This window comes from Lontra canadensis, unplaced genomic scaffold, assembly GCF_010015895.1.
Source record: "Lontra canadensis isolate GAN:19392208 unplaced genomic scaffold, GSC_riverotter_1.0 scaffold35, whole genome shotgun sequence".
NCBI lineage: Eukaryota > Metazoa > Chordata > Mammalia > Carnivora > Mustelidae > Lontra > Lontra canadensis.
Window position 1 is genome coordinate 4,533,616 of NW_022631029.1, and position 24,870 is coordinate 4,558,485.

General features: G+C 47.7%; 1 protein-coding gene across 1 annotated transcript in view; it reads right to left on the minus strand.

The window, feature by feature from the left end:
• Positions 1 to 24,870, minus strand: part of CDCP1 (CUB domain containing protein 1) — a 57,287-nt gene that overhangs the window by 4,278 nt on the left and 28,139 nt on the right. Inside the window, exons 2-8 of the mRNA XM_032867825.1 lie at positions 23,354 to 23,572; positions 18,774 to 19,136; positions 17,438 to 17,806; positions 7,147 to 7,368; positions 5,726 to 6,106; positions 2,988 to 3,353; positions 460 to 547 (exon numbers count right to left, since the gene is read on the minus strand). Coding sequence (XP_032723716.1) covers positions 460 to 547; positions 2,988 to 3,353; positions 5,726 to 6,106; positions 7,147 to 7,368; positions 17,438 to 17,806; positions 18,774 to 19,136; positions 23,354 to 23,572 — 2,008 coding nt within the window. The remainder of the gene's footprint in view (positions 1 to 459; positions 548 to 2,987; positions 3,354 to 5,725; positions 6,107 to 7,146; positions 7,369 to 17,437; positions 17,807 to 18,773; positions 19,137 to 23,353; positions 23,573 to 24,870) is intronic.

The window sequence follows — 24,870 nt, forward strand, 5'->3', positions numbered from 1 at the left end:
GTCTTCCTTCCTTTCGCCCACGGGGCTCACTTTTTGGCGCCTGTCTGGAGTCCCATAAGTAAGCACAAAAAAGTTTAAGAAACCGGAGGAGAACCAGCTCAGGTGGCATGCATTCGCTCTCCAAGTGACAGAGGATGCAGGCTCAGAGACCTGGGCTGGCGGGACTGACATGAGCATTTTCCTGCTAAGATCATCCCCGGTGACCAGTGTCCAGTAAATGATTCCCAGGGGACTCATGCTGAGATAGTTGCATAAAAAACACAGGCTAACATGTCGCCAGCCACATCTTCTGTCCCTCCCCTCCCAAGCATAACTCACATCTGGCAATATTATTCAACACCGATCCCTGGGAGAGGAATGGGAAGCCAGAAAAGAAGTCAGTAATTAATGACAGCTCTGGTCTGGGTGATCTAAGGAGGTGTCAGATCAGCCAAAGACAGTTTGAGAAATTCCACCTACTTCTTTTTCACAAAGCAAATGATGAGTCCGAGGGCAAACAGCAGTAAGGCGCCACCTCCCACGACCGCTATGACGATGACAGTCAGGTCTGTGAGCAGAGACACAAGGAGGAGGGATGAGGAGACATGGGGGTGGTCAGGTGGATGAGGAACTGGGGCAGACAAGTCTCCAGAGATGGCCGCCATTCCTTCCCTCCCTCCCTGTACACAGACGCTGCTCCTGACAGCGAGAGGAACCTATGCCCCTTCTTCTGGACTCTTCTCGACTTGCCGGTGCTGGAGTCCTTTAGAGGCCTGACAACTTCCTGTAGTTTCTGTCTGAGGGAGAGCCAGTCAATCACCATGTAAGAAGTCTGAGGCCGCCATCTTGTGAGGAAGCCCAAGCCAACCGTGTGGATACTCCGTGAGGACAACGGACCAAGGAACCCGGCTGAAAGTATCAAGGCTGCTGGTGTCTGTCCCCATATGACCCATCCCTAGCACCTTCTAGCTGTTCGAGGCATCTGGCAGCAGCCCCACGTATCTAAGAGCAATATCTGTCCAAATTCCTGACCCATGGAGTTTCGAGCAAACAAAGTCTGCAGTCTAAGCTACTGAGTCTTGGGGCTGTTTGTTAGGAGGTGAAAGAGAATGAAAACAAACTGGGAGCCCTACTGGCTCCCTTCCAAAGGCTACTCGGGGCCTACCCAGGGGTGTGTCCACCCAGGTGCCACAGCCTAGATGGGAGAGCAGGGCAGAGGGCTATAGGGGAAAGCAGGGAAGCCAAAGTCAGAAGTGAGGGTGCTAAGGACAGGGTTGTTCTATCTGTGCTGTCCTTTTCCTACAGTTGTACAAAGGACAGAGGAAATAAATCAGACAGGGAGCCCTGTGCCAAACAGGGATTTAGAAGTTCTTGCTTCAACAAGAAAGCAAAAAAGAGAGAAATCAAAATAGAAATAAATGGGGCACTATTTGGCTCAGTCCATGGAGCATGCGACTGTTGATCTCGGGCTTGTGAGTTTGAGCCTCACACTGGGTGTAGAGATTGCTTAAATAAAGAAATAAAACTAAAAAAAAAAAAAAAAAAAAGTAGAACTAAATGACAGAAAATGGATGTAAGAGTCAGAAAACCCAGGGCCTAACCTGAGAGTTTGGGAGAGCTTCTCACTCATGGCTTCTGGTTCACATCAGTTCTCTTGATGCTAATGGGTGTGTGGCCTTGGGTGGACACATAGCCCGTCTGACTGCCAGGAAGGGAATGGGCCAGGAGAAGCGACCTCCACGGTCCCTTCTGGTTCCAACACTCTGGGATGCTCTATGACTACCTTGGAATAAAGGCAAATGCGGCCCCACCACAACTGCTGTGCCACACAGGCATTTCCTTACTGGAGACTCGTGGGCAGATCCTGCGACTCTGAACAAAAGGCCTGCCACCAAGGGCATCTTGCGGATTCCCATGTTTCCCTGGACTCGGTAAAAAAATGCCAACGCCAAGGGGTGCCTGGGTAGCTCAGGTACTCGAGTGTCTGACTCTTGATTTTGGCTCAGGTCATGATTGTGGGGTTGTGAGACTAAGTCCTGTATTGGGCTCTGTACTCTTAGCACAGAGTCTGCTTAAGATGCTCTCTCTCTCCCTCTGCCCTTCACCCTGCTTAACGCACACACACGCACATCCACACGCACATACATATTATCTCTCAAATAAATAAATAAATAAAATCTTAAAAAAAATAATGCCAGTGCCAAGTTCTGTGTCACACTTTCCAGGTCCCCACATTTGAATCCCCAACACTTGAATTCCTAATGATACTTCTATGAGGTAGTTTTTACCATCTACCCTCTACGATGCATAAGGTGAACAAAGTGAAGAGCCTTCCCTCACGCCAGAGAGAGATTAATAGTAAATGACAGTGACAGATGGATGATAAAATTGTCTTAGTTCTCTCCATTTCTCCCTGAACCATGTCCTATACTATGTGACTCTGCAGATCCTTCCGCCAAAAGGGGAGTCTATCTGTCCATCCCTTGGATTCTTTGGCAGGCCCAAAGAATTCTGTAGAAGGGATGGTGGGAGTTCCTAACCCAAACATCAAGAGACCTTGTGTGCTTCCTCCAGAATCTCTTGGAACTCTCTGCCTCTGCCATGAGAACAAGGCCCAGGGCGGAGTGACAGGGAGCATGGGGAGGAAAGCCAAGGAACCTGGTTATTCCAGCAGATTGTGGCTATGCCCATATGTGTGAGAATGCATGGTCAAGACCAGCAGAGTCCTCTGGCTGCCCACAGCTGCCTACAGGTGCAGGAGTGAGTGAACCTGGATAAGCCCAGCTCACACCAGCATCACCCAGCCAATGTGTGAGCAATAAGAAATGACTGTCTTTAAGGCCCTGAGTTCTGGGTGGTTTGTTATATGGCATGAACAATGCAAATGCTGACTGATACATGGACACTCAGTCATGTTTTCTGACTTGCCTCGCAGGCTTGCCCCCTACCCTTCAGCTGCCAATTTGCTGTCCACCACCACCCTCCCACAAGACCTTGCAGGCCCTTACCCATAGTCCTTGGGGTAAACGACACCCAGAAGAACAGGTCCAGCTGCTTGCCACTCACAGGGCTGCAGTTGGAGATGTTGACCCAGAAGCTGTGGTGGTGGAAGCTTGGCTTGGGGAGCACCTCGTCCTCCAGGCTGAAGATCTCCTCTGCCTTGCTCCGCTGCTCCTGGATGATCATGAATGCACGTCCCGTCTGGCAGACAACGCCGGTCCTCTCCTTGAGGAAGGTCAGGCAGGCCACCTGGTTGCTGGGCACACTGATGTTCCAAGACACGGACGTGAGGGATGGCAGTCCCCGGTCCCAGTTAGGGCTCCTCAGGTAGACCTTGCCTTTTGTGTCTGGCGTCACTGTGAAAATACCTTCCTCTGCAGGAAAGGGGAGAGGATCCACACAAGATATTTCACTGAATCAAAATTGATGTTAACCTGTGTAGACTTTTTCTAGAGTTTTCTGCAATGACAGAAAAGTTCTTCACAGGCTCACCCCATTTTATTAGGCTTTGCAGATTCTGCCTTGCCCCCCCCCCCAAATTGGAGATTTGTGGCAACCCTACATTGAGCAAGTCTATGGCACCATCTTTCAAATAGCATTTGCCACTTTGTGTCTCTATGTCACATTGTGGTGATTCTTGTGACATTTCAAACTTTTTCATTATTGTATTTGTTACGGTGATCTGTGATTGGTGATTGTAACTTGGGGAAAGTTCAGATGATGTTTGCATTTTTTAGTAAGGAAGTTATTTTTTCTTTCTTTAAAAGACTTTATTTTTAAGTAATCTCTACATCCAATGTGGGGCTTGAACCTTACAACCCCGAGTTCAAGAGTTGCACACTCTACCAAGTGAGTGAGCCATGCAACCCGGCAATAAAGAATTTTAAAATTAAGGCATGTATGTTGTTTTTTTAGACAGTGCTATTGCACACTTACTAGACTACAATGTGGTGTAAATAGAACTTTTATAGGCACTGGGAAACCAAAAAACTCATTTTGCTTGCTTTATTGAGGTCTGGAACCCAACCCACAATATCTCCTGGGTGCCTGTACCTACACTGTCCATCCAAGCACGTAACCATCACCATGTGTGTTTGTAGAAGACCCAAAGTGTGCTCGATGTAACCGAGGAGCTGAATTTTTTAATTTTGCTATTAATTTAAATATAAATTGCCACACAGAGCCCGTGACTATTTGTCAGCCCAAAGATTAGAGTCTCGGGTGAGGTGCTCAGGTCTTTTGAACAAAACCAACCAACCAAACAACAACAAAACCCCAGGCTAGTTGGCTAAACTGCAGGTTATCGCTAAAAGCTTCCTTTCAGAAACACCCTCCATGCTTAGAGTCACCCTACCCTCTGCTCCACGGTGGGACCGGTACAGAGGGATTTCTATGTCCGAGATCAAACCACTTCTGGTTCTGGGAAGAATGGTAGAAATGCAAAGCTGAAGGCCTCCGACAGACACGTCAGCTGACCTTCAGGTGAGATGAAACTCCAACATTCCGCACTGAGGAGGGTATATCTCGTTCTCTAAGTCTCCCCAGAAGGAGTTTCTCAGGGAGCTGTGGGGACATCAGGCAGCCTGGACTGACCTTAATCTTATGGCCAAAGATTCTTCTCCCTCCCCACTCAGGTCTCTGGGAACAAAGTATGAAGTAAACCTCAGATAAAAGTCTTGGTCAATTTTTTTTTTTAAGAATTTATTTACTTATTTGACAGAGAGAGAGAGACGCAGCGAGAGAGGGAACACAAGCAGGAGGAGTGGGAGAGGGAGAAGCAGGCTTCCCGCTGAGCTGGGAGCCTGATTCAGAGCTCGATCCCAGGACGCTGGAATCATGACCTGAGCCAAAGGCAGATGCTTAACTACTGAGCCACCCAGGCACCCCAGTCTTGGTCAATTTTTTAAAATTTTATTTATTTATTTGACAGACAGAGATCACAAGTAGGCAGAGAGGCAGGCAGAGAGAGAGAGAGAGAGACAGACAGAAGAAGGCTCCCTGCTGAGCAGAGAGCCCGATACGGGGCTTGATCCCAGGACCCTGGGATCATAACCTGAGCTAAAGGCAGATGTTTAACTACTGAGCCACCCAGGCGCCCCAGTCTTGGTCAATTTTTAAATGGTCTCTGACTTTGAGCCACTTGTAATGGCGACTGTGACTTTGAAAACCAACCACGGGGAGCTCACTGTTGCAAGGGATTTAAACCCCACTCACTGCCCAGCACCCTGAAGATCAAACACTAGCCTGCGGGAGGGGTTGTGCCCTGTGCTGTGAACAGAACCCTGGTGCTCTGGAGACCCATCTCTCCCCAGCCTGCCTTCCTCTGTGCACTCCACGTCACATTCCGGATTGTCAAAGCCGACTCACAAAAATGCCTGGGTAAGGATTTTTATGCTCCCACCTTAAACATCCAGGAGTCAGGAATATCTACTTAGCTCTCCTCTAAGCCCCTGCCTGCTTCCAAAAAAGGCTTGAATTTGATTATTTGTTCTGCTGCCTGCCAACGGTCATCTCCCACGGTCAGAGCCTTATTTCTAACTCCCGGGATTTTCCACACTAGGTGAATGGCGGAGGCCTGCTGAGGTCACGCTACCTTCCAGATTTCTGGTGAGAGGACCCGCCCACCCAGCTCTCCCAATTCTTCAAGCTGACAACTTAATGGTGGACGATCCCAGAAGCAAAATGAGAGGGATGCCCAACCAAAAAATGGTCAGGGAGATGTGGCGAGAGAGGGAGACCTCCTTACCTTTGAAGTACGGTATGAAGGACACGGTCAGACCCTGCCTGGCGGCCTCTCGTTGAACGTTGGGGGCAAAGGTGCGGAGGGTCACTGAGATGTTCTGCTTCACCTGGATCTGCTCGATGGAGCCTCCGGGGCAGAAGGAGCCAAAGTAAAGGTCCTGGCCAGGGACGGCGCTGGCCACCAGGTAGCCAAAGCTTGTGTTGCAGACCTTCTCCTGCGTGTGCTGTTGGAGCTTCTGGGCAGGTACCAGCGCGAGGCTCAGCCTGTTCTTGGGGACCAGCAGCTTCCAGGAGAAGTCGCGCAGCTGAACAGGCAGCTGGAGGATGTCCCCAGGCACCTGGAGGGATTGGGACCTCCTGTGGCAGTACCGGGGTTCCGTGCAGCCTGGAAAATAGGGGGTCGTGGTACCAGGAGGGGAGGGGACCAGCCGTGTGACCTCCCCAGCTGTAGAGACTGCCCCAGGCTTTCTTGCTTTTCCCTTTGGTTTCTTCTCTCCCGGTCTGTCCCCAATTCCGGGCTCCCTGATACTCCTTTTCTAGCTGCCCCTCTCACCCTCTCAGGTTCTTACTCTGCCTGAATTGGCAGACCAACTTCTGGGGAGTACTGAGGGTTGAAAAGAAGTGTGTCAGCCTCTCTTCTGAGGCTGAGTCTCAGATGCTAAGTATGGGCTGGGCACAGGTTTTTTTCCCTCCACCCTGCTTCCCGGCATCCCTGACTGTGGGGAGGTAGCTTTGTGCAGCGGTCAGAGCAGGGGTGGGGTTGGGGGAGGTATCAGCTCGAAGCCCAGCTCTGCCACTTCCTAGTGGGCAGCCTGCCTCGCGTCTTGTGGCCTCAACTGTTGCATCTGTAGAAACTCTAAGGCCATCCATGTTGGAGGTCACGGCAGCCCAGCGGGAAGGGGACTAGCGGTTTTACTGCCCTTCATTCATCAAACGTTTAGTACGTGACTAATACATGTCCATCACTGCCAGGGGCTCAAGGGACCAAAAAACAAACAAACAAACAAAAAACCAGAACAAGCCACAATGTCTGACCTCAAGACTCTCAGTCTCAAGCAAGAGGAGGCAAGTGCACAATGAGTGTGGAGGCGGGGTTGGGGGGTGTGGAGGATGGGGAGGCTACACGGAGGAGGGGATCTCAGGAGAGATGCTGGAAGGCTGGGCAGAGGACACAAGCATGAACTTCGGGGTGCAATGCACTTCTGAAGGATGCCCATTCCCACTGAGCCTCTCGTCCCGGAAGGGCACGTTTTCACCTCACCATCTGCTGCCTGCCCGTTGCTCACTCTGCACCGTGGTGGTGGGGGGGCATCTCTGGTTGTACTATTTACAGCCTACCCAGTGGACCCCACTAAGAAGATGGGGGAGGAGGGAAAGGTGCCCCAGCCCCGGGTAGGGGAATCATGCTATCCCAGGGGGACATACTTATGGTTTTCTCCCCATTCATCCAAAGGCGAGTCAGGTTATCACAGAGGAAGGAGATCTTGTGTTTGGAGCCGGACGTCAGGGTGAGGTTGGTGGTGCAGGTGCGGGACTCCAGACACACGAAGCAGCCGGGGACAAACTTGCGGCTAAGCTTAACGGGCCGCGGCTCGATGGTGAGCGACAGGGCTTGCTCGTTACTCAGGTCGACCAGGTAGATTTTATCTGAAACCACGAAGAGAAAAGAAGCCTGAGGCATGGATCAGCAGCCACTCCGTGAAGGGGCAAAAATTAGCACAAAACCTCTCATGGCTGGGGAGCGTTGGAAACACGTTTTATAATTAAGAGAATATACAAGTGGACGCCTGGGTGGCTCAGTCAGTGAAGCGTCTGCCTCTGGCTCAGGTCTTGATCCCAGAGTCCTGGGATCAAGTCCCATGTCGGGCTCCATGCTCAGTGGGGAGTCTGCTTCTCCATCCCCCCTCCCCCAGCCATGCTTGTTCTCTCTCTCTCTCAAATAATAAAATCTTAAAAAAAAAAAAGAACATACAAGAACTCTAGAAGAAATTTAAAAGGAAAAATAACCGACTGAATTTCTACCATCCATATTTAACCGTTTTTACTTCTTCAAATTCATTTTAGTCCTTGTTCATATGCATGATTTTCAACTGCTTAAAAGTATAGTATATATAATTTTATACTCAGCTTTTACCTTATTACTTTACACAGGTTTACTTATTTTTCCATACAGTTTTCATAGTCACGAGTCTTTGAAAATATCCAGTAATTTAGTGGCTGTGTGATAGTTAACAAGTGAGATTTACGACTGTTTATTGAAACAGTCTCCTGTTATGAATAGTAATTAGCAACAGTATAGCATTAGCATGGGGATAGAAGATTCATAGATATTATATTTCTTCCAAGATAGTATTATTATTCACAGATATTATATCCATTGATATTATAATTTAGTCCTTAATAAATGCTGTACTTCAAATAAGTGAGAAAAAGACAAACCGCTCCTGGCTTGGCTAAACTATTTCTCCCATTAGTAAAAAAATAAAATTAGACTGGTATTTCAAAGCAAGGAGAATATCCTTATAAATGTGGAGGTCAAACCCTAAAAGAAGAAAAATTTAAGTACCTGTCTGACAATAGGTACTGAAATGTTGAAGGACAAGGGACACATTGGGAGAAAAAAATATTTGTCACACAGATGGATTGAGCAGTTCACAAAAAAGGGGAAACTGAAATGTTCACAAATTCAAAATATAAAGCATTCTTAGTATCATGTGCAATATCACTTGTCATTGCAGAAAAGCAAATTAAAACAGTGTAGAGGGACGCCTGGGTGGCTCAGCGGGTTAAGCCTCTGCCTTCAGCTCAAGGCATGGTCTTGGGGTCCTGGGATCAAGCCCCGCATCGGGGTTCTCTGTTCAATGGGGAGCCTGCTTCCTCCTCTCTCTCTGCCTGCATCTCTGCTTACTTGTGATTTCGCTCTCTGTCAAATAAATAAATAAAATCTTTAAAAAACAAAAACACAGTGTAGAGAGTGACATTGAAAGGCTGCATCCTTGGGACCCCAGCGGTATGACCGGGGAATACAAGCTCATGTTTGCACTGCAGCTCTGGAACTGTAGAAAACCAGACACCACATAAAATGGGAAGGGCTAAATACTCTGTGGAACATTCATGGACGGAATGTTACCTAGCATTTAGAAAGAAAGAGGGAGATCTAGGGGCGCCTCGGTGGCTCAATCAGTTAAGCATCTTTGTTCGGTTCAAGTCATGATCCCTGGGATGGAGCCTCACGTCAGGCTCCCTGCTCAATGGGGAGCCTGCTTCTCCTTCTTTCTCTCCATCTGCCGCTACTCCCTGCTTATACGCACGTGCATGAGCAAGCGCGCTCTCTCTCAAATAAATATATAAAATCTTAAAAAAAAAAAAGGAAGAGGGAGATCTAAATATACCAGTCTAAGAACTTCCAGGATACAGTGTTGACTAAAACAGCAAGTGTAGAACAAATGTTGACTATGACACCACCCGATTATACAATCTCGGCATCAAAAGTAATCGCTATTTCTACGTGTATATACTTATGTATGGAAATGAAGAGAAACAAGATCTGGAGAGAAATGCAACAAATCCGTAACTGTGGTTACCCCAGGAAAGGAGCCAAGCGTGGGGCGCCACACACGATTTGGAATACCTCTTGCTTGCTGACCGAGCTTCTCTGGAGGGTGATCTGACCAGACTGCTTCCAGAGGAACCCGTAACATCTACGTGTTCAACCTCTTCTCTCAGGTTGGTTGGATTCCCCCAGAGAAGAGCCCGCCACCCACCAAATCGAGGAAACTCACTCAGGGCTTCCCACGAAGGAAGCAGGATGGGGTCTGGAGAGTCCGGCCCATTAACCTTATTCAAGCTGCCTGTGTCCAGCACCTTTACCTTCAGTGCAACTGGGATCTTTGATTCAAAAACTTCCCTACTCTAGGGAAGAAACTGGGAGGAGTGTTCCTGGGCTGCTTGGTGGATCTGGGGTTGGAGTGGCTTCTCCCACTTTTCGCCCTTGTTCTGAAGGTAATGTCTTGCCAATTCCTGCCTTGGAAAGTTTCTTCTCGATTTCTCCCACTATGGGATTAGACTTTGCACTTTTGGGTCTGCCGAATCAGTTACCCCTCTATGTCCCATGCTGGGAAACGTTAGAATATTGTTTCCTTTCTATGTATCATTTCCCTTGGAATTTATGCTTTTAGAAATGTTTTAAATGCCATGACAGTGTTGTTTAAGAAGGAAGCGAATCTCTCTTTAATGGGAAGCCCTCATTTTCCAATTAGTTGTCTGTTTTTCCCATCAGAAAGTGAATTTCAGGGATCTCCATAACCTGTGTATCTTGCACATGGTCGAGACCCCTCGATGTGTTACTTTGTTAATCCTCATGATGTGCTTGAGAGAGGGTGTGTGTCAGTCAGCTCCGGCTGTTATGCTGCAGTAACAAATGGTCCCCAAATCTGAAGGTTTAGAATAACCAAGATTCATTCTTCATTCCCGTTACATATCCATTGTGAGCTGGCTGTGGCACCAGAGCTTGTCTTTTTAGTTCTTCTTTTTCTTCTCCTTTTTTTTTTTTTTGTTTAAGATTTTATTTATTTGAGAGAGAGAAAGAGAGAGAGCGCATGCACGCACATGAGTGGGGGGAGGGGCAGAGGGAGAAGCAGGATCCCCGCTGAACAGGGAGCCTGACATGGGACTTGTTCCCAGGATCCTGGGATCAGGATGGGAGCTGAAGGCAGATGCTTAACCGACTGAGCCACCCAGGCATCCTGCGTCTTTTTAATTCTGAGATCTGGGCTGAAGGAGAAGGCTCTGTGACACGTCAGTCTCCTGACAGAGTTTGAAAGGTGAACCATAGGATGGGTGGTGAAGCTTCCGCTTGGAAGGGGCACACTTACTTCTGCTCATATTTCATTGGTAGAAGCAAACTCACGTGGCCAAGCCTGTAGCCAGTGGGGCAGCAAATCTAATCCTCCCCCAAAAGAGGGGGTGATGATTTGGGAATAAATATACAATCTAGAGTAGTAGGCTTCCTCACCCCTATTTGACAGACAGGGAAACAAACACCAGGAGATGGTGGGACTAAGATTACAAAGCCTGAGCTCTTTCTGACCTCTGTGGACCCCAGTTTCCTCTTCTCCATCCAGTGGCTGGGCAGAGGAGACAAGAAACCATGGGAACCCTGGGCCTGGCTTCTCAAAACTCCTATATGGGGATGCCCCCTCTGAAAAAAATGTATCAACAGCCATATGATCCCAAGAGATGAGAGCAAAGCTGTCCCTCGATGTGCGTTAGAAATGCACCACATTGGGGGCGCCTGGGTGGCTCAGTGGGTTAAAGCCTCTGCCTTCGGCTCAGGTTCATGATCCCGGGGTCCTGGGATTGAGCCCCGCATCAGGCTCCCTGAGCCTGCTTCTTCCTCTCTCTGTGCCTGCCTCTCTGGTGATCTCTGTCAAATAAATTTAAAAAATCTTAAAAAAAAAAAAAGAAAGAAATGCACCACATTGGGGTGCCTGGGTGGCTCAGTGGGTTAAGCCTCTGCCTTCGGCTCAGGTCATGATCACAGGGTCCTGGGATCGAGTCCTGCATCGGGCTCTCTGCTCGGCAGGGAGCCTGTTTCCCCCCTCTCTCTCTGCCTGTCTCTCTGCCTGCTTATGATTTTTCTGTGTGTCAAACAAATAAATAAAATCTTAAAAAAAAAAAGAAATGCACCATATTTTTCAGACTTGCTGTAGTTCAAGGACAGTTCTTCAAATATTGACCTGTTTTTACGGCCCCCACTGTACTCCAGTGATGATCTGCAACCACAAAAGGACCTTTTCTTTGGGAAGTTCAAAATTTAGATTTGTTTACAGTAATAGTGCCTTAATCATGTCAATTTTTATAAACTACAAATCTGAAGCCTAGAAAGCTAATGTAACTTCTCCCAAGTCACATAGCTCGCTAGTAGCATTCCGACTCCAAAACCCGCTAACCACTGGCTGTAGCTTTCCTTGACTTTTTTTGGTCATGTAACTTACATATAATAAAATGCACAGACCTTAAGCGCTCAGTGTGATGAGTTTTGTCAACTTTCTATATCCATCATATCTATCACCCAGAGCAAGATCTAGAACATTCCAATTATTCCAGCAAGTTCCTTTGTGCCCCTTCGTGGTCAATTCCGCTTGACTTTCAGTCATACCCCATGAAGGCCATCACTTTCTGACTTCTATCTCTGCAGAGTTCACCTGTTCTGGGACTTCCAATGAACGGAATCATACGGTATGTGCTCCCTCCTGTGTGGCTTATTCCCCCTCAGGAAAATGTACTCAGTCGCTTTTTTTCCTCAGAGAAATGGATATCAGTCGCTTTTTCCTTGTCATCATGGAGTGGAGTTCCACAGAATGAATTTACCACACTTGTTTGTTCCTAGATTGATGGAGATTTAGGTTGTTTTCAATGACAAATAAAACTGCTGTATACATATTCTTCTATGGATCTTTGAATAGACTTCTGGTTTCATTTCTCTAGGGTAATTACCAAGGAGAAAAATTTCCACCAGATCGTTCTCTCACATGGTTGTAGCTTGGTGCCCATCTGCCAACTGTGTATCCGGGTTCCAGTGCCCCACATTCTTGCCAACACTTGGTGTGGCCAGCCTTTCTTATTTTACCCATTCTAGTGCATGTGGAATGGTCCTGTGGTTTTATGGTTCCTATTTCCTTTCAAAGTCACTGTAGAATGGTCAAGGGAGAGTGATGAGACACCCCGCCCTTGAGCCAAAACAGAGAGTGGAGTTTTTTGAGGGAAATGATCTGGATTCTGGGGCAAGACAGGCCTTGCTCCATGGGGGCACGTCTGGAGGACCCTGGCCTCCGTGCTCACACACCGCAGGGCTCCATCTTTCCAGTTCTGCAAATACATCCCCTTTGTTAGTCACTTGATATGGCTTCTTTTCCACAGTTTTGGTTGGCTCTCAGGGTAGACGCAGTAAATTCCCACGCTGCCTAAGGCATGTGCTCATAGGTGGCTTCTGGGGTCTGGGCAGAAGGGAAGTTTGTGTCCCTCACCTGTCACAGGTGGGGTGGTTTAAAGGGAAATGTCACCATCCACATTCCTAAATCTATGGAAAGATAAGACAGATTTCACTCAGTGTCGCCTTTGTGCTCTGACAAGTGGCCTTATCCTACCCTCAGCAGGAGGAGCAGGAGAGATGCGAATGTCACCAATAACAGCTGAAAAAGACCTCAGAGAGACTCCAAGCATTTGCTCAAGGCTTGGAACCTAATGGATCGTTTCCTGCGGCAAGAGAATCCCATATTGTCTCTACAACACGGCACACGTTTCCTTCCTGTAATAAATACCTGGGCTGGAGATTTGAAAATACACCTCCCCTCTGCCCCCATAAAAGGACAGTCTTTCACTATTTGATCCTTATTGACACTGGAAACCCTTGATGGGATTAGCTTATGGACTGAAGTTTTGAAAAGGCCTCTAATGACTTTTGTGGGGTCTGTAGATAGAAATTTCTAACTTTATTTATTTATTTATTTTTATTTATTATTTTTTTAATAGACAGAGCGTGTGTGCGTGTGCGTGTGTGTGCGTGAGGGGCGTGGGGAGGAGCAGAGGGAGAGGGAGAGAGAGAATCTTAAGTGCCGAGCCAGACACAGGGCTCGATCTCACGACCCTGATATCATGACCTGAGCTGAAATCAAGAGCCAGATGTTTAACTGATGGAGCCACCCAGGCATCCCCGAAATTCCTTACTTTAAAATCAAAATGGGCTCCATGGGAATAAGAGACCACCATACGGGTAAAATGTCAAATGTCAATTTGCCAGGACAAATGTCAGACTCACAGAGCTTGAGTTACCCAAAAAGACAAAAACAGAATGAAGTCAACGTTTTGTTAAGGGCTCCGGGTAGCTTCTGGGGTTCTATAGGAAGAAGTCATATGGCTGCTTTCCCAACCAGCATTTACTCAGACTGGTTAATGGAAACCTACAGTGTAACAAGCTGGAAACTCCTGTTCATCTACCTTAGTTGAGTCACAATAACCCAGAAGCCCATGGGTTCTGAAGATACTCATTCATCTGGTATTTTCAGAGGAAGTGACCACACCTTCAAAAAGCTGGAGGGGGACGCATAAGGCAGCAGGTTTGCAGTCTGTCTGGGCTAACGGGAACCATATGGTTGGGCAGGTTACTATTCACTGGTGGGACCGGTATCCCCAGGGCCATTGGACCTTGCAGAAATGATATAAAAAGAGGAACAGGCTGTAGGAGACAATAGAGACGTTGTTTCTGTGCCGTGACTATGAGGATGAAACTCCAAGGGGAACAAAATTATTTTGTATATTTCTAGGAAGTGATGGGGCACTAATACCAGGTATGACAGGGTAGTACGGTTGACCCTTGAACAATGCAGGGTGAGGGGAGCTGACTCCCTCCCACAGTTGAAAGTGTCCATGTAACTTTTGACTCCCCCCCCCCGCAAACTTAACTACTAGTTAGGGTAGTTAACATAGCTGATTAACATGTATTTTGTACGTCATATGTATGAGGTACTGTATTCTTACAATAAAGTCAGCTAGAGAAAAGAAATTGTTATTAAGAAAATCATAAGGAGGGGCGTCTGGGTGGCTCAGTTGATTGGGTGTCTGCCTTCGGCTCGGGTCATGATCTTGGTGTTCTGGGATCAAGCCCCACGTTGGGCTCTCTGCTCAGTGGGAAGCCTGCTACTCTCTCTCCTTCTGCTCCTCTCCCTGCTCACGTTTGCTCTCTCTCTCTGTCCAATACATACAATCTTAAAAAAAAAAAAAAGAAAAGAAAAAATCATAAGGAAGAGAAAATCCTTTTACGGTATTATATTGTATTTATTGGGAAAAAAAATCTGTGTATAAATGGACCCATGCAGTTCAAACCCACGTTGTTCAAGGGTCAGCTGTATTGTACTATTAAAAAAATTAAAAATAAAGAAGAGAGTGCAGAATGGAATACTGAAGAACAAGATTTGTTTGGTAGAGATGAACATGAATCGAGCTCTTGAACCCAGCCGAGCTGTGTGCTTTGGGCAGCCTAAGTGGTCAGTTTGTGGCTCACAAACATGGCCACAGGGCGGCGGGGGGGGGGGGCACTCGTCAGGCCCAGGGCAGCCTGCATGCCTCATCCCACAGCATAGGATATCTGTGGCCAAGCCATGGAAAGACACCCCTGGAGGGCTCCTCCTAGTCTACTCTGGGTCTAGTTTGAGCCTATCTGATATATTTTTAAAATTATTGTTATTTTATTTTTAAAAAAGATTTTATTTATTTACTTGATAGAGACACAGTGAGAGAGGGAACACAAGCAGGGGAGTGGGAGAGGGAGAAGCAGGCTTCCCACTGAGCAGGAGCCCAGGCACCTGCCTATCTGATATTCTTAAGCAAAGGAGAAACAGAGTAGGAGTGTCTGGGTGGCTCAGTCAGTGAAGTGTCTGCCTTAAAGATTTACAAAGGGCCTGGAATGTGCCAGAAACCATGGTGAGTGTGGGAAGATGGAGGAATAAAACAGATTCCTGACTGGGAAGAATTTAGTGGGACCCAGATGTGCAGACAGATCGACATCACGGTGTGTGATGAATGCAAACCCCGCCCCCACAAGCGCACTTGGAGTCGTAGCTCTGGTTTGGACGGTTGTTTCTTCTGCTGGGGACAAAGGGGGACAATCAAGGGGCAAGGAGCCCTGGCCTGGGCAGCAGGAGGGAGACCTCCATGGGCGGACCAGCCGCAGGAGGTTTGCCTCCCTCCTCACTCTTGCAGGAAGGAAAGGCAGAGGCTCCTAACCAAGGCACTCAGTCTCCTGAAGCATCTCCCCGCCCCAAACCTTCTTCTTTCTCATTCCAAAGCCAAGAAAGAGCAGAAACAGCACACAGAGCCCCTGACGGTGACAATGAGGGGGCACCATCCATCTGGGCCTCCCCAGTACGCTGGAAAGTGCCGGGCTCTGCCATGAGTGTCCTCCTGGAATTCCTGCCAACCTGCTGTGCGTTTCCAGCCTTGAAGTCCTGGGAGTTTCCAGGACCTCCTGCAAACCTTTTCTGGATTGTGGTCTGGTGAAAGCCGGTTTAACAATTTGATGAGTTGCAGAAACCAACTCAGGTCTTGTTCCAGGCAATGCAATAAATCGGCAGCCCTCCCCGCAGCGAAGGTGATAAACAAATCCCTTGGTCTCCTAAACGCAAACCCACACCATCTCCAGATGTTTACATGGCTGTTTTCAACATCGGGATGATACAGTTGTGATAGTGGAATCACAAAAATGTGCTGGCGGACACACATGCACACAGGGATGCCATCTATATGGTTATTGTAAATCAAAAGGCATCTTAGGTCATGCTAGGGCTGCAGCTTCCGGAAGAACCCAGAAGGTATTCCCCAGGCAGCATCCACGGGGCAGCCCCTGCGGTGGGTCCCACACGGTGGCATTCCAGATATTTATCAGCTCTACTGAAATAACTGTCATGTTGCCACTTAGCCCTTTCTGTCTGGCTCCGTCTACTTCCCGGAAGAAAATACTGATCGAAACAAGGCCGAGCATCAGTGCTCGGGAAAGAACTCCTCTTGAGCCCATGTCACGGCCTCAAGACTATCAGTCACACCCTTGGCCCTTCATAGACTCTAGCTGACAGACCCCATGAACAGCCACTCTGAACTCCTCTCGGACCTTTGGTTTCAATAACTACACTGCCCCCCATGGAGCCAAGTTCAAGGAGGCACTCGCCCTCAGGGGCTGACTTTGTGCGTACACCACCCTGAGGGGGAGCACCTCATCTCAGAGGGGCTGCCTCCTTCTGTGTTGCATGCTGGGCACTTTGTCCTAGTCCTGGCCCTGATGCACCTTTTCTGGGTTCCCGGCATTTCAGTAAATGTGTGTAAAGGGATGTGCAACCTCGTTCTCATCAACATAGCCGGGGTTCAGAGTGACCCAGAGCACAGGCTCTGGGTTCTGAGGTTTGCTCAGTTCCTGACAAGCTGTGTAATGTCGGGCTAGTTCTAAATGGTCTCTCAACCTCCTGTTTTTTCACATAATTGAGGATAATTCCTGCCTCCCCTATGAGGTTGTACTAAGGCTTAGCTGAGGCTAAATGGCGTGCTTAGGTCAAGGCTCGGCACGGAGTGTGTGTGTGCATGGTACGGGGCACTCGGCCAATTAAACAGGGTCCACCAGCTGACGGTCCTGGTGCCATTCTGATTCACACGGAGGGTCAAGACAGGTGATCTAGAAAGTAACCTTCTGGGGTTGCCTGGGGGGCTCAGTCAGTTAAGTGTCCAATTCTTTCACTCAGGTCATGATCTCAGGGTCGTGAGATAGAGCCCCACATCAAGCTCTGTGCTGGTGTGGAACCTGGTTAAGATTTTCTCTTTCCCCCAACCATCCCCCCACTGCTCATGCTCTCTCTCTCTCCAAAAAAAAAAAAAAAAAAAAAAAAAAAAAAGAAAGAAAGAAAGTAAAAGTAACCTTCCAACCCCTTTGTTTAAAAAAATAGCCTGCAATTTCCCATTTGCTTCTTACTGTGTTGAGATGGAGCGCCATGCCAGGCATTCACTCATGAGCCTGTTTTACTGCCTGCCAACACACTTCCTGAAACTCCTCTAAAGTCCAGAGTCCAAATGTGCCCAAAGCCACAGATAAAAAATAGGAAAGGGACCTCACGCCACGCAGACTATCCAGGAATGAAAGAAGGAGCTGGAGGAAAGGAAATTGGGGCTCACTTACTGCTTTCATTTTGTGGATGTTGGACCAAAACTTGAAACTGCAGCCGGAGGACCCCTGGGTTTTGGGCATCTTGGTCACAGCCCTGCAGAGAGAGGTTGAAGTTCCCGGCCATGTTCCCGGGCTGCTTGTCCTCCAGCCTGAACACCTCAGGGTTGGTGGTGGAGCCCGGGATGTAGTACTCAACCCGCTCCTCCTTCTTCTCGCAGTTGGAGACATTGAAGTGAAGGAAGGAGACGCTCGCCCGCAGGTGCGCGGGGATGACAAACTGCCAAGTCATGAGCTCGTCCTCGGGGAAGCCATCTGGGTAGTTGGCAGACATCAGCGTTGCCAAGCCTTCACCCTCAAACACAGATTCTATGATGCACAGTCCTGTCGGGAGTCGGACCCAAACGAGAACAGGAGGCGATTAGACCCTGTCCCAGACCCTAACCCGGCTGGAAAGGCAGCAGGGTAAGGAAGCTGTGAGAGCAACACTCAGGTCCTGAGCTCTGGGTGTGGTCTTATTTCCAGATAAGGATACGTCTGGGGTGCGTGACTAAATGTTGAAGGACAGACCCAGCAGGGGGAAAAAATCAAAGCCCTAGTTTGTAGTGTCTGCCCATTTCCTTGTTGTGAATACTCCCACCATGGCTGATTTCAAGCCACCAACAGGATATGAATGTGGAGTTTGGAGCAGACGGGCAGTAGTTTGCTGCTGTATGGCATTTTGGCCACAGAGGTACGATCGATATCAATAATCTCAAGGGTATGGGTAACAGTCAAATGCAGCAAAATAATTAGGAGGCGATGAGTGTTGAGCGTCTATTACCTTTGTTTCTAAACGAACTTATTCTCACTGTAAGTTTATACCATTTTATTTCTATGAATGGCTCCGTTTAGCATCAGCTCACAAAATTTCTGAACGTTCAACTACCAGCTGTCATGAACGGGTGTGAACTGGCTCCAGCACACCAAGGATACAATTACGGGAACCGTGAAAGGGCTCGGAGATGGGACAAAGAAATCATCAATGGGGTAATCAAGGGAGGTCTGCGGATCCATCCCACTTCGTATTCCGAAAACAAACCTCATGGGCACAAAGGATCAAGGAAAGAGAGTGGCCACACAGTTTGCTTAATAGGGAAGGAAGGCTGGGTTCACACCAGGGGATCTGCACCACCTCCAGAAGAGTGGGATCTTCCTTGGAGGAATTCAGGGGGAATCATACAATAGTGCAGACATGTGCCCCAGACCTAGAACAGGGGGTGGGGTTTGTAGGTTTCAGCCTGCGCCAAACTGACCGGCGGGCGGGGGGAGTGTGGAGTGGGGGGGCGGCAGAGATGGAGGGCGCACTTACGTTTTATAGAAGACCGGTTTGCAATGCTGAAGCCAGAGACGTTCCGGTTGTGGAACCAGGGCAAGTGCAAGGCCATTTTCACCCCTTCTTGCATTTTGATGCGGGACACCGTGCCGTTGCTGCAGAAGGTCCCGATCTTGACTGTGGTGGCATCAATGCGGCCGCTGATGGAGTGAGTGACTCCGTCTGGACAGCTCTCCCCGGGCCCAATCTGCCTCAGGCGAGGGATGGAGAACTGCAGCTCTAGACCAATGCTCTTGTGAGCTTTGACGTCCCAGACGAAGGTTCTGTTGAGGGTGGGCAGCGTTGATGTTGAGGGCTGAAGCTGGACATCCCCAAACGGACAGGGGCCTGACATGCAGTCTGAAACACAGTCACAAAAGCAAGTTTGGTCACCAACGGGACCTCTCCAGACCCCTGGAGCAGACGCTGCCTGCCCTTGCCTCCCTCACCAGGCAGAGGCATGATCTCCTGGCTGTATAGGTGCTAGAGGGGAAGCTGGGGGGCTGCAGGAAACCCCCTTGGGCCAGAGAGCCTGAAGGGACCAACTGCATCTCCTCCCCTCCCAGGGTGGGTAGTAGCCCACAGCCAATCACTGTTCCCCAAGGTAGGGGTGAAAAACCCTGACCTCCTTGTTTCAAGGGACACAGCCTGGCGATGCCCACATCAGCCTGTGGCTACACTTCAGCTAAAATCACACTTCATTTACTTCCTCCCTTGGCTCTATGTTCTCACGGCTTCCTCGCTCCGAGGGCACCCTCTGGACAGATGACTAAAGAATCCCCGCATCAGGCTCTGCTTCCAGAGAACCAGACGCAAGATATCTCCTAAGTACTGTGTTTTCCAGACTTAGTAAGCCAGATGGGGACCCTTTGCAATGGAACCTGGGCTCTGGGATACCCCACGTTCCCCCAGGTCTGAGATAGTCACAGTCTCACAGTTGTGAAGGCACAGTGCTGAGCTCAGCCTTTTAAGACTGGTTTTTCCATCAATATACCGAGTACTCGGAACTTACAACCCCCTTCAGGGCTGGAACCCGGAGGCACAGTTATCATTCTGCCTCGGGGCTGTCATGCTGCTGTTTTATGACCAGTGCCGTTGAATTCTTCTTCTTCTTTTTTTTTTTTTTACAGGCAAACAGCTAATGACATCCTTTGATGTATCTTGTTTCCTCAGCCTTTTAAAACGAAGCAAGAAACATTACTCTTAAGGAGAAAATGAGCCCGTAGAAGAAGTGATAGAAGCCAAGCAGAAAAGGGAGACTTTGCTGTGTCTGGTGCAGGGAATCCTAAAGGCCCAGTGGCTTCTGGCCTCTGGAACAGGAACTCTCCCCACCCCTCGTGTTGCTCCAGTGGGGTGTCTGAAAGGACCACCAATGCAAAGTGGGATCACAGGAGAATTTCAGAGCTGGCTAGGACCTCCAAGGTCATTCCTGCCTGAACTCTCAGTTTTGCAAGGCGGTCCTGGAGTCTGGGTGACAAGCCTGTTTGCAGCGCACGCAATCCCAGAACAAAAGCCCAGGCTTGTGTTTGGTCCACCTGAGTTCTTGCCAACACATCGTGCTGCCTTACCCATGAAACGGGGTGAGATGATAAGGCAACGAAGGTAGCTAAAGCTAGATTTTGTGTGTGGGTAAAGATAGGAACTATTTTCAGGAGCTCACTGAAACTCCATTATATCAAGCCATCTCTGGTTAAGCATCTGCCTTCCGCTCAGGTCATGATCCCTGGGTCCTGGGATTGAGTCTCACGTTCGGGCTCCCAGGTCAGCAGGGAGTCTGCTTCTCCCTCTGCCCTGCCCCCTGCTCATGCTTTCTCTCTCTCTTTCTCTCACTCTCTCTCAAATGAAAAAATAAAATCTCGGGGGGGGAAAAAAAAAGCCACTCCTCTCAGGATTTTCCACCCACACCTCCAGTGTGCCCACGGCCACATGGATTGGCTCCTGCTGGGCTCTCATGGGATCTCTTAACCCTCTTTAGACAGTGAGGGTTTTGTGTTTTGTTTTGTTTTAGCGCCCTGGTACATTTTGATATTAGGTTTGTAAGAATCTTATTACATCAACTATGAAAATTCACCTCTTTCTGTGTTCTAGAACAGGGATCACCAAATCACAGTTCATGGGACCAGCCCAGCCCAATCCTGGCCACCAAGCATAAACATGTGGGACATCACTGTCCATGTTTCCCTATTTGTGGTTATCTCCTCCTGTAACAGCAGAGCTCAAGTGGTTGGTTTGGAGACGATCTGAGATTTACTATCCAGCCTTTCTCGGAAAAGATTTGCCAGCCCTCCTCTGGAATGGTCTAAATATAAGAACTTATCTTCTCCTTAAAACTTTAAAGGATTCTCTATGAAACCGTGTCTAACTGACCCAAACCCTGCTTTCCTCCATCTTGAACATGGTTTCCAACCTCCTCCTTGGTTATTTATTTATTTAGATCTCCTAACTTCATAGGAGTCAATCTGGCTCATTGCATTTGTCCCCCAAATTAGTCCTTTTATTCAGATTTTCACACTTATTATCATAATGTTTTGCATAGCCTATTTTAGAAATCGTCTCTGTAAATGTCATTCAGTCAACATTTATCCTTTCAATGCTGTGTATCTGTGTATCTGTATGTTCTCTTTCTTTTTTTTCCGGGGAATAGTCAGAGATTTGTCTATTTAATTAGTCTTTAAAGAGAACAGTGCCTTAGCTTTAGTTATCAGATGTAGTTTTTTTTTTTTTTTAAGATTTTATTTATTTGACAGAGAGAGAGAGAGAGATCACAAGTAGGCAGGGAGGCAGGCAGAGAGAGGGAAGTAGGCTCCCTACTGAGCAGAAAGCCCGATGCAGGGCTTGATCGCAGGACCCTGAGATCATGACCTGAGCTGAAGGCAGAGGCTTTAACCACTGAGCCACACAGGCGCCCCTATCAGATGTAATTTTTTTTTTAAATTTTTAAAAATTTTTAAAAATTTTAAAAGATTTTATTTACTTATTTGAGAGAGAGATAGTGAGAGAGAGCAATAGTGAGGAGAGGGTCAGAGAGAGAAGCACACTCCCCGTGGAGCTGGGAGCCCGATGCGGGACTCGATCTTGGGACTCTGGGATCATGACCTGAGCCGAAGGCAGTCGTCCAACCGAGCCACCCAGGCGTCCCCAGATGTAGTTTTAAAGCTGCTGGTAAGTACTTTAATTTCTCTCTCTTTCTTTTTATAGATCTTATTTATTTGAGAGCGAGAATGAAAGAGAGAGAGAGAGCATGAATGGGGGAGGGTGGCAGAAGGAGAGGGAGAAGCAGGCTCCCCACTGAGCAAGGAGCCTGCCACGGGGCTCCATCCCAGGACTCTAGGTTCAGACACTTAACTGACTGAGCCACCTAGGCGCCCTCCTTTCGGTTTTCTGAACTTCTTCCCAAGGTTTATTTTACCCCCTTTTCTTGCTTATCTATTGTCTGATTCATTTATTTTCAATGAAAAGCAAAATAAATTTTCTGAGTATGGCTTTGATTGGATTCCAAATCATTTTCTCCTCATTGTTACTACATCTAGGCTACTAGTTGGCATGCCCACCTTAAAGCAATTAGGAAATTCTACATTTAATTCTCTGGTGCTTATATCTTGTGTCAATCTCCCTCCCATCCCAAGTTCAAATGATGAAGAATAACAAAAGTCCCACATAGCTGTAGTTTGTTACCTTGTGTGTCAAACATTTTTAGGCCATTAGTTTATCTCACCCTCAAAAGAGCCCTGCTAGTTGGTACATTGACTCTTATTTTATAGAAGAAAACACCAAGTCACAAAACAGTTAAGTGACTCATTTAAAGCCACGTGGTGAGCTCACATGATAAGGAGCCTGAAGCTTGAAGCCAGACCCAGCTCCCTCAGCCTCAAAGCTGCTGTTTTCCCCATTGTGCCTCTTGGACCCACCTTCCCCAACTTATGTACCCAACTGTCCAATTTCTTTCCTTCCTTCCTCCCATCCCTCCCTCCTTCCTTGCCTTCCTTCCTCATTCCTTCTTTCCCTTCCTTCCTCCCTTCTTTCCTTTCTTTCTTTTAAGATTTTTACAGTAACCTTTATACCCAACGTGGGACTGGACCCTACAATCCCAAGATCAAGAGTCTCGAACTCCATCCATGGGCCACCCAGGGGTCCCTCCAATTTCTTTGCCTTCCTGCTCCCTTGCTTTCTGCTCCTTGTCAGCAAAATTTTAGCTTAGAATTTAATTAATTTAAATTTGAATTAAATTAACTTTCAAGCTTTAGTTTAAACACTTTAAACTTAGCACATCTGCTGGAGCTTTCCAGACCTGAAGGAAGATCTATAGCTCTGTCAAGAAACAGTGTGGCACAATGCTCTGCAGAGCACTTGGGTTCTTGCCCTGCTGCTACTTAATAGCTATGCTATCTTAGGCAAGTCAGTGCCTTTGTGATTTTCTCCTAGGGCTATTTTGGAGCTTCAACAATGTAACCGTGTAAAGGGCTGAGAACCACCAGCAGCCACATCACAGCTAAAAAGTGTGAGTTTCAGCATTAGAGGCATTTCCCCCATCCCAAAACAGGGGCAGGGAGGCCAAACATTAGTGAGTGTGTACTTACCGATATTCTTCTGGACCTCAATGACAAAATGCTTCTCTGGGTCATGGCAGGTGAAGGAAAAGACCTCTTTTTCTCCAGATTTGATGGTCAATGAGGTTTTATGTTTTTTAGAACTACTGATGTAACAGGGCTTCAGTGGCAGGGGTCCCAGGGGTGAGGTCCCAGGCTTTATGAAAACCGTAATGCCACTTCCATGCGGCAGGGCAATCTCAGAAACTCCTGGAGGAGAAAAGAAAAACGGAGTGAGCAGGATGATTTATTTAGGTCTCCCAAATTGCTGCTGTCCCCTTCCGTTGGTGCAGGAAGGATGCTCTCTTTGACACCTTTGTTCCCTTCCTCCAGGTCTGAGAAGGGGTGTGTGGGGGGGTGATGTAACATGACAGTGCTGTCCTTACCAATGAGAAAGAAGATGCCGGTTCCTGATGGGGTGTTGACACGCGTCTCGTTTGTTTTATGAATTTTTCTAAAACTTAAAAAACACTAGACCACAGCCTAGATGTTTTGAGCAGTATGTGTTCATACCCCATCTGTGCAGCATTACATAGTGATCAGAGGAATTGCCACACCCCGTCTCCATATTGACTGTAGACCAAAGTCCACGCACAGAAACGGTCTTCCTCTCTGGGGACGTATTTGTTTGCAAAGAGCTGCTGTCTCCCGACCCGAGTGCTTCACATGCCCAGTATATACACACACACAATAGTGGAGGCTAGGGAAAAATTTTTTTAAAGATTTTATTTAATTATTTGAGAGACAGAGAGAGTGCTTGCATGAGTAGGGGGGAGGGGCCGAGGGAGAGGGAGAAGCAGGCTCCCCACTGAACAGGGAGTCCCATGTGGGGCTCAATCCCAGGACCCTGAGCTCATGACCTGAGCCGAAGACAGATGCTTAACCAATTGGGCCACCCAGGTGCCCCTAACAATGTATTTTTTAAAATCAACTTTATTGAGATATAATTTATATACATTAAAAAGGGTCCACTCATTTTAAGTGGTTTTTTTTTTTTTTTTTCATTTTAAGTGTTTTAACAAACGTATGTACACATGACCACCATAACAATCAAGGTATAAAAAATTTTCATCCCTTTTAAATGTTCCTTTAATGTCCCTTTACAGTCAACCTCGGCTTCTGGTCCCAGAGAACTCTCCATTGCCTGATCCAGACCTTCATTTAAACAGAATCCTACAGCATGTTCTCTTTTGTACCTGCTTACTTTGCTCAACATGTTTGGGAGTTTACTCCGTGTTCCCGCAGGGATTCATCATGTGTTTCTTTTTACTGTCTGTTGCCTGAATCAACTCTGGTTTATCTATCCACACACTTGTTGAGGAACATTTGAGTGCTTTCCAGTTTTTTTTTTTTTTTTTTAAAGATTCTACTTATTCATTTGACACAGAGAGAGACAGGCAGAGAGAGCACAAGCAGGGGGAGAGGCAGAGGGAGAGGGAGATGCAGATTCCCTGGTGAGCAGGGAGCCGGAAGTGGGGCTTGATCCCGGGATCCTGGAATCATGACCT